Source organism: Emiliania huxleyi (genome assembly GCF_000372725.1).
Source record: "Emiliania huxleyi CCMP1516 chromosome Unknown EMIHUscaffold_1340, whole genome shotgun sequence".
NCBI classification, from domain to species: Eukaryota; Haptophyta; order Isochrysidales; family Noelaerhabdaceae; genus Emiliania; species Emiliania huxleyi.
In genome coordinates, this window is record NW_005201248.1 from 1 (window position 1) to 7,884 (window position 7,884).

A 7,884-nucleotide genomic window follows, 5' to 3' on the forward strand; every position below is an offset into this window, starting at 1 on the left:
GAGCGAGGCGGAGGGGCGCGGGGCGCGACGCACCGCGCGTCGGGCAGCGCCAGCACCCAGTCCTTGATAGCTTGATTCTCGAGCCCCTCGCTCTTCCCCGCTGCTGAGGCCGGGCAAGCTGCGGACGGCCTTGCCGATCTCGTCAACCTTGAGGGGAGTGACGTCCTTGGCCGTGGCGATGACGACGATGCCCACGGTCGCCCTCGCCGCCGGCGTTGGCGCTTGGCGGGTTGGGTGCTGCGACGAGTCTACCCCTGGCGAGCTCGTATGCCCCGACTCCAAAGAAGAAAGGCGGCAGCGGAGAACGCGACACCAACAACGAGGGAAACGGCCACAGCGGCCGTCGTGCAACGCTCGGCAAACGAGAGCAAGAGAGCGAATCGGGGAGAGCCGGAGCCCGGGGAGGACGGACAGTGGAACTCCGAGACCAGGGACTAGACAAGTGGTTGTGTATGTAGAGTACGTGGTGTGCAATGTCGTGCGTGGTGTGCGCGTTCGCAGGGAAGGGGCCATAAAGTAAACACGGGTCTCCGAGGGTTAGTTCCGTGTACCGGGTTTCCCCTTAACTGCAGAACGCCCCCTCTACTCGGAGCTAACGGACACACAACACTGTACTCCATACACGTACACGGATACGCCTCATGCGCGCCCGCCCTACTCCGGTCCCAGAGTCCCTTCCTCCGCCCGTCAGGGCGAGCCCTCGGCTCGTTCCGGGCCCCTGCTCGCCTTCCGGGCGTTCCCAGACTGCCTCTGCAGTCGTTTCTGATGTCTCTTCCTCGGCTGTGGCCTCGACTCCGCACCACCTTCGACTGGTATCGCCGCCCCCGAGAGCGTCGACGGTCCGGCCGGGGTCTCCCCGGGTGAGGGCGGCGGCATCGTGTCTCGTCGCCACCCCTCCCAGGGAGGTCGGGCCGGCTCTCCCTGGTCGACGAGTCGCGCCCGCACCCGCGGCCTCTCTATCGTCCTCGGCTCGCCCCCCCCCATCCGCCGGCTCCTCTTCAGGCTCGGGGAGGCGTGGCCCTCCCTGTCGAAGATCACGGTGGTCCGGCTGCCACCGCGACGGGCCTTCCCCCGGCGAGCTCGTACGTCCCGACTCCACTCGCAGAGGCCGCGTCAGCTCATCTCTCGCCCCTCCTCCGACAACTGACCCCAAGCCTCCCCTGGGGCCCTCCGGCCTCGGCTTTCCGGCTCGCCGGCGGGCCCGTTATCGTACTGCGGCAACTCCATGGAGAGGTGGTTGAGCAGCCAGGGGCCGAAAAAAAGAAATCCGGATGTTTCGCGGCCCGTGCCGTCCTCCCAAGTCCCATCCCTCCCTTGGGTTGTCTGTTTTCTGTCTTTCTTTCTTTCTTTCCTCGCACAACACGGGCACGAAAAAGAAGTGGCGCGGGTTAATTTAGGTCGCGCGGCCGTAGTCACAATCCTTCCGACCCGCCACGCCTTCGCCTGGCGACGAGTAGTACGTTCTCCGGCGTCACGCTCGCGTCGACGAAAGTGCTCAGCCGCGCCTCGAAGCCGTGGCTCCGCAGGTACTCGGCCCGCGCCTCGTCGAGCACATCCTTCGCCCGTCGACCGACGTCCGCCTGTGGTTGTGAAGCGGACATAAGAGAGCGATAGGTCCAATGAGTGTGCGGGGTCCTGAAAGAAACTTTTCCGAACGCGTGTATGCCGCATCTATTTCGGCCGCGCCCGCACGGTGCTCTCCTGCGCGTTCACGCCTCTCGAGCTGACGCGGCAGAGGCGCTCAAACTCGGCCGCGCCGAAGCCTGCAGTGCCTCAGTGTGTGAGGGCAGCCTCGTGACTAGCGGTGTGCATCTAGGGCCCCAGGCACCGTCAGCCAGCCCGGCGGAGCGCAGCGAGGGGCGGTTCACGAAGTCGCGCCAAGAGCACCGGTGGTGGCAGCAAGTCGCCAGCAGGAGCTCGAGCGGGTCGGCGCTCGCCGCGACGCTCGCCGCGACGCTCGCGCGCAACGCGTAGTCGCTCGCCGCGCCGCAGAGGTGCTTCGCCAGGACCTGGCGAGGTCGGGCGAGGTCGGCGGGCGGGATCGGGCGAGGTCGGGCGAGGTCGGGCGAGATCGGGCGAGGGCGGGCTGTGGGCGAGGGCGGGCGAGGGCGGGCGAGGGCGGGAGCAGGGGCGGAGAGACTACTCACCACCAGCCCGGACGAGGACGGCGCGACCTCCTCTCGCAGCGCCGCGAGGTCGACGTGCTCGAGTCCAACCTGCGACTCTTACGCACGCAGAGCCGTCACGCCCGCACAGTGGCCAGCCCGTGGACTCGAGGCTCGCCTTCAGGCGCGTCACGCTCGCGAAATGGCCTTCGAGCGCCGTGTCTGCCGCGAGCCTGCCGTGGCCCGATCGGCCCTTTGGCTTGCTGCCCTGGTCGAGCAGCACCAGCGTGTCCGAGCGGACCGCGTCGCGGTGCGCCTCTGCGAGCGCGAGGGAGAGCTCTCCGTTCCCCGCGCCGAGCTCGACGATGCAGCGTCCTGCAGGGCGAGGGCGAGGGAGCGAGGAGTGTGTGTTTGTGTGTGTGGGGAGAGAGAGAGAGAGAGAGAGAGAGAGAGAGAGAGAGAGAGAGAGAGAGAGAGAGAGGGAGGGAGGGAGGGAGGGAGGGAGGGAGGGAGGGAGGGAGGGAGGGAGGGAGGGAGGGAGGGAGGGAGGGAGAGAGAGAGAGAGAGAGAGAGAGAGAGAGAGAGGGGAAGGAGAGTGCCTCTGCCGAGGGCGCCGAGCTCTGCGAGCTGCTCGGCGATCGCGCGGCGCTGTAAGCGGTGCCGCTCGCGCTTGCGCTCGTTGACCCCGAGGCCGTCGGGCAGAGCCGAGCTTGCAGGCGCGTGCCAGAGCGTGCCAGAGCGCCGCTCGAGGCTGGCTTCGAGCAGCGAAGCAGCCTCCATCGTGAGCGGCTCATCAGGCTCGCCCTCGTCGCCCTCTCCGGTGTTGACGCCTCGCACAAACCAGGTCTGCGCCTCCTGCCTGCGGATCTCCGCCAGGACCGGGCAGCGGAGAAGGTGCGCCGCCACCCGACCAGGCCGCAGCGGCGTATTGCAACCCGGGGTGGGGCACTGAACGAGCGCAGGCTGCACGAGCGCAGGCGCCGGAGCTGCACGTGCAGGCGACGGAAGAGGAAGAACGCAGAGCATGAGAAGCGGTCAGCTCGTCCTGCGCTCGAGGTCGCTGGCTGGCGGCCTCTGAGGGGCGGAAAAAGAATTTTACAATAAAACTCCCTCGCACAACACTGGGCACAGGACTGGGCACGGGACTGGCTCGCACTGGCACGGAAAAAGAATGCGGCGAGCTGCATTCTGTACGACTCTTTTTTGAGAACGACGAGAGTGGGACAGCCGCGAGGTGGCATGAAGGTTGCAGCGAGAAGCGGCGAGAGACTGCGAAAAGAGATACGAGGAGGCAGACCCCCCAGGGTGGGCGACGGCTAGCGCATCACACCCTCCTCTCCTTAAAATCCCTGTGTGGTTGGTGGCGGCGTGCCGTTCTCCCATCCCTCCCTTGGGTTGTGTGTTTTCTTTCTTTCTTTCTTTTCTTTTTTTGGCCTCTCCTACCTATATTGGGCGAGTTTTTGCATTCTGCATTCTGCATCCTGCATCCTGCACGTCTCTCACAGCTGTAGCTTTGGGCCCGCTTCTGCATTCTGCATTCTGCATTCTGCATCTGCATCCTGCATCGGGTGCAGATGGGCGAGGCGGGGCGCGGGTGGCAGTGGCCGGGGCGGCGGTGCGGGTGGGCGGGAGGCGGCCGCCGACGGTGGCGGTGGCGGCCGGGCCATCGGCGGCGGGCGGCGCGGCGGGTGGGGCGGCAGCGGGGCACCAGGAGATGGTGCCGTGGGCAGCGCTGCGGGGAAGGGAGCAAGGGGCGGAGGGAGGGAGGAGGGGGGGGCGGCTCGCCTGCCGCCCTCGAGCCGCGACAGCCGGTGCCGTGGCCGGCCCGCCTTCGAACGTGAAGGGGGGACGGCCTCATGCCGCCTCACCGCGCGACGCGGCGGCCGGCCGCCACCTCAAAGGAGGCCTCTCGCGCTCAAAATACGTGCGAGGCACCTGCCGAAGGGGGTGGGGTGGTCGGGCGGTCTAGGGGAAGGCGTCTCCGGTGGGTGGGCGCCGCTCCTACAGCGCGCGGGGCGGGGAGGCCGACTGCGGCGGTGATACGGTCGCGCGCGCGGGGCGTGGAGGGCCAGGGAGGTGGCATCCGGGACGCCGGAAACTTCCGATTTATAGGGTTACTAATTAGCCCGAGGCTGGCCGGAGAGGATTGAGCCGTGCGATTTTTGTTTTTCCGCTGCTCGAGCCGGCCAGCCGTGCCTACGGCGAGAAAAGGAGCGTCCGACCCGGTCCGATCTCGCGCTCCAGCGGGAACGCCGAGCGCCTCGGACGCCAAGCGGAAACGGCGTTCCGAGGCGGGGCGCGGTGGCGATCACCGGTCGGCGCCTTCGCGGCCGGCCGGCCCGGTGGGTTGCCACGGCACATGCGCCGCGCGCCGTCGCCAGGCCCCGCCGCCGCCCCGCCAGAGCAGCGGCGAGATGGGAGGCGGTCGCGGGTACCATCGGCTCTTCGAGCGAGCTTTCAGCTCACTTTGACGACGCTAGGAAAATCAATTCGTGGAATCCAGTCCGAGATGCAGTGAGGCGGAGCCTACCCTGTCCCCTCCTCCCCTATCCCTCGTTTGGTTGTCTGCTTTTTTTTTCAAGATCGCCCAAGATCGGGGACCATGTCCTTCTCCAAAGAAACAGTGGCCAGGGGCGGGGCTTGCATTTTTGCCGTCGCCAGTCGCCCCCCCAAACGCTACACCTACAGCGGGCGCGGCGTGCAGCCCGGCGACGAGCGAGCGGACCTAGACACTTCCTAGACACTTCCTAGACACTTCCTAGCGTGCAGCCCGGCGACGAGCGAGCGGACCAGCTCGACGTCCTGCGGGTAGCGCTGGTAGAAGCGCCGGTTCCGCTCCTGGCGGCAGGGGCGAGGCGAGGGCCGTGACCCGAGAGGGAGCGAGGCCGCCGGCCTCGGGGGTCGGCCTCATATCCATATTATATTTAGCCTCGCTACTCCCCATGTCTCCCCATATCTCCCCATATCTCGCCTCGGGGGTCGGCCTCGCGGCACCTCCATCCGCTTGTACGTCGCCGCGTACACCTCGTCGGCAGTCCGGCCGACGGGCGCGAGCCCAAAGGTGAAGAGGGCGCGCTCGATCGCGTCGGGGAAGAGGGAGAGGTAGGTGAGGATGCAGAAGCCGCCAAAGGACTGGCCGAGCAGGCTGAGCTTCTTGCCGCCGCAGAGGGCCTCACGCACAACCTCGCAGTCGCGGACGATGGAGTCGGCCCGAAAGTGCTCGAGGTAGCCGGCCTGCGCCTGCGGGCCGCCCGGCAGCGCGAGCAGCTGCTTGGCGGTCACGGGCGTCGACCGGCCGGTCCCGCGCTGGTCGAGGAGGAGGACGCGGTGCGTTGCGAGAGCCGACTTGTCCCAGCCAGAGGGGGGGAAGGCTGGCCGCTTGGACGGGAAGCCCGGCCCGCCCTGGAGGTAGAGCAGGCACGGAAGGTCGTCGGCTGCCTTGGACGCGGCGACGAGCTCGCGCACGAAAAGCGAGAGCGAGCCGCCGTCAGGCTTGCTGTGGTCGAGAGGAACGGAGAGGAAGTGCTCGGTCACCTTGACGTCGCCAGGAAGCGTGGTGGCCGACATGGTGGTGAGCAGGCGGGCGACCGTTGGGCGGGCAAGCAGCGAGGACGAGCGCATGTCGGTGGTGGGCGCCTAGCTGGAGCGACCGGCGAGCGTCACCGAGCGGCAGTGGGCGGCGCTCAGAAAAGAATTTTAGAACGGTCAGAAAAGAAGATCCACGTTGCGCACGCGGGCCCGAAATCGCACAGAGTCACACTGCGCGGTAATAATCAGGGTTACAGGGAGGGGCATTGATTGTGTCGCCTATCAACAAGAACTAATCCACATCCTCTGCGTGGGCCCGTGGGGTCCGTGGAAAGAGAGGGCAGACCGCGTTTGTTTTGTGGCGCGGTGGCGGCGGCGGTCGGTCGCGCAGCACATCCACATCCGTGCCCGACTCCGCTAGTCCTTCAGGATCTGACGAATGGAGACGCTGTGGGCGCAAGAGACGCTGAAGGGCCTCGCTGTGAACCTTAGAGACGACAAACCCTCCTTTTCGCTCATCGCAGACACGCTGGACCATGAGCAACCCAGTGCGCACTCTCCTCCTCGTGCTCGCCCTCGCGAGCGCGGCCCCGGTGCCGGCGCCCGAGGAGAAGGCGCTCGGCGACGGCGCCATCTTCAAGGCCGGCGTCCTCGCCGTCGCCGGCGACAACGCCGACGCCGCGTCGATCCTTGCGGACAAGAAGGACGAGGTCAAGCAGGGCCTCAGAGAGGGCATCGAGGAGGACCACGACTACCAGGACTTCAAGGAGCAGCGCCGCGAGCAGGAGCAGGCCAACCTCGACCAGCAGCGCCTCGCGCCGGAGGAAAAGGAGCTGGGCGACGGCAAGGTCCTCGGCGCTGCCATGCTCGGCATGATGGGCGACCGGCAGGGCGCGGCGCACATCCTCCACCACAAGGCCGAGGAGGTGGCGGACGCCATGTCGGGCGACGACCGCAGGCCCGGCCGAGACGACGACGACGACGGCTTTGGACGCCACTCGCACAATCAGGGCTACGGCCACCGCTCGAACCGCTACGAGGGCTATTACGGCGACTATAGCTCGCACGGGCGCGCACTCGAGGACCCGCTGTCCGCCTTTGCTGATATGGCCGCCAGCATGCTCGGCGGGTCGTCCGTCGATACTGCGCCACCCAATGCCGCTGAGGCCGCAGAGGCGGCTGCGTCCGGCCCACTCTCCCCGCCGCCACCTCCCGCGGAGCTGGCCCTGGGATTCGCGGACGATGCGTACCCCGAGGCGCCCAAGGAGAAGGCGCTCGGCGACGGCGCCATCTTCAAGGCCGGCGTCCTCGCCGTCGCCGGCGACAAGGCGGACGCCGCGTCGATCCTTGCGGACAAGAAGGACGAGGTCAAGCAGGGCCTCAGAGAGGGCATCGAGGAGTACCACGACTACCAGGACTTCAAGGAGCAGCGCCGCGAGCAGGAGCAGGTCCGGCAGCCGGAGCGGCCGTACGGCGCTGAGGCTGCCAACCTCGACCAGCAGCGCCTCGCGCCGGAGGAAAAGGAGCTGGGCGACGGCAAGATCCTCGGCGCTGCCATGCTCGGCATGATGGGCGACCGGCAGGGCGCGGCGCACATCCTCCACCACAAGGCCGAGGAGGTGGCGGACGCCATGTCGGGCGACGACCGCACGCCCGGCCGCTGGGACGATGGCCGGCGCCGCCCTGATGGGTACGGCCCGGACTGGCACCCCGCGCCGCCGGGGTGGCGCCCGCCGCCCCGCTACCACGGCCCGCCTGGCCGATGGCACCAGGACTCTGCCCACTGGCACGGCGGCCGCTGGGACTACAGCTATGCATGAGGGGACAGGCGCGGCCTAGAGGAGAGGCTCCGTAGCTGCGCGACCGTGGGTGGGCGAGGACACGTGGGATGGATGGAGGGACGGAGCGAGAGAAGGAGGAATGATTGAGATGGTAGCTTTTTTAGTGACAGCGTGTACACCATGACTCCGTGTCTATTCTTGTCTATGGCCATGTAGAAGGGTCTTTTACCCATCACCCATCAATGGGGGCCCCTCGCGTGATCTCGAGATCGGGGGCGATGGCTCGGATGGCTCGATCAACTCGGGCGTCCGTCCCGCCGCAACTCGGGGGGTTCATTGCTGATGTTCACCACGAGCGACCGCGCCCTGGTGCAGCTCTCCATCCAACGAGGGCTGGATTGGTCAGCCGAGCGCGCGCAGGTGCAGGAGCTCCTTCAGCTCCTGCGGGAACGAGGCGATGCCATTGAGGC

General features: G+C 67.4%; 3 protein-coding genes across 3 annotated transcripts; 1 reads left to right on the forward strand and 2 right to left on the reverse strand.

The window, feature by feature from the left end:
* Positions 1-1,113: 1,113 nt before the first annotated feature.
* Positions 1,114-3,292, reverse strand: EMIHUDRAFT_252428 (hypothetical protein; the record flags this gene model as incomplete). Its single annotated transcript, XM_005788487.1, has 7 exons — positions 1,114-1,212; positions 1,461-1,580; positions 1,693-1,763; positions 1,829-1,956; positions 2,255-2,463; positions 2,790-3,091; positions 3,262-3,292. 7 exons carry the CDS (start codon positions 3,290-3,292, stop codon positions 1,114-1,116), a joined length of 960 nt encoding a protein of 319 aa, XP_005788544.1.
* A 1,499-nt stretch (positions 3,293-4,791) lies between these two features.
* EMIHUDRAFT_460555 (hypothetical protein) lies at positions 4,792-5,785 on the reverse strand (the record flags this gene model as incomplete). Its single annotated transcript, XM_005788488.1, has 3 exons — positions 5,100-5,785; positions 4,896-4,943; positions 4,792-4,830 (listed from the first exon to the last, which is right to left on the reverse strand). Coding segments are annotated over exons 1-3 (714 nt in total), but the record flags the coding sequence as incomplete, so codon positions are not given.
* Positions 5,786-6,132: 347 nt separating this feature from the next.
* On the forward strand, positions 6,133-7,646 carry EMIHUDRAFT_471548 (hypothetical protein). The gene has a single exon (XM_005788489.1). The coding sequence runs from the start codon at positions 6,170-6,172 to the stop codon at positions 7,451-7,453; it is 1,284 nt and encodes a 427-aa protein (XP_005788546.1). The 5' UTR covers positions 6,133-6,169; the 3' UTR covers positions 7,454-7,646.
* Positions 7,647-7,884: the final 238 nt, after the last annotated feature.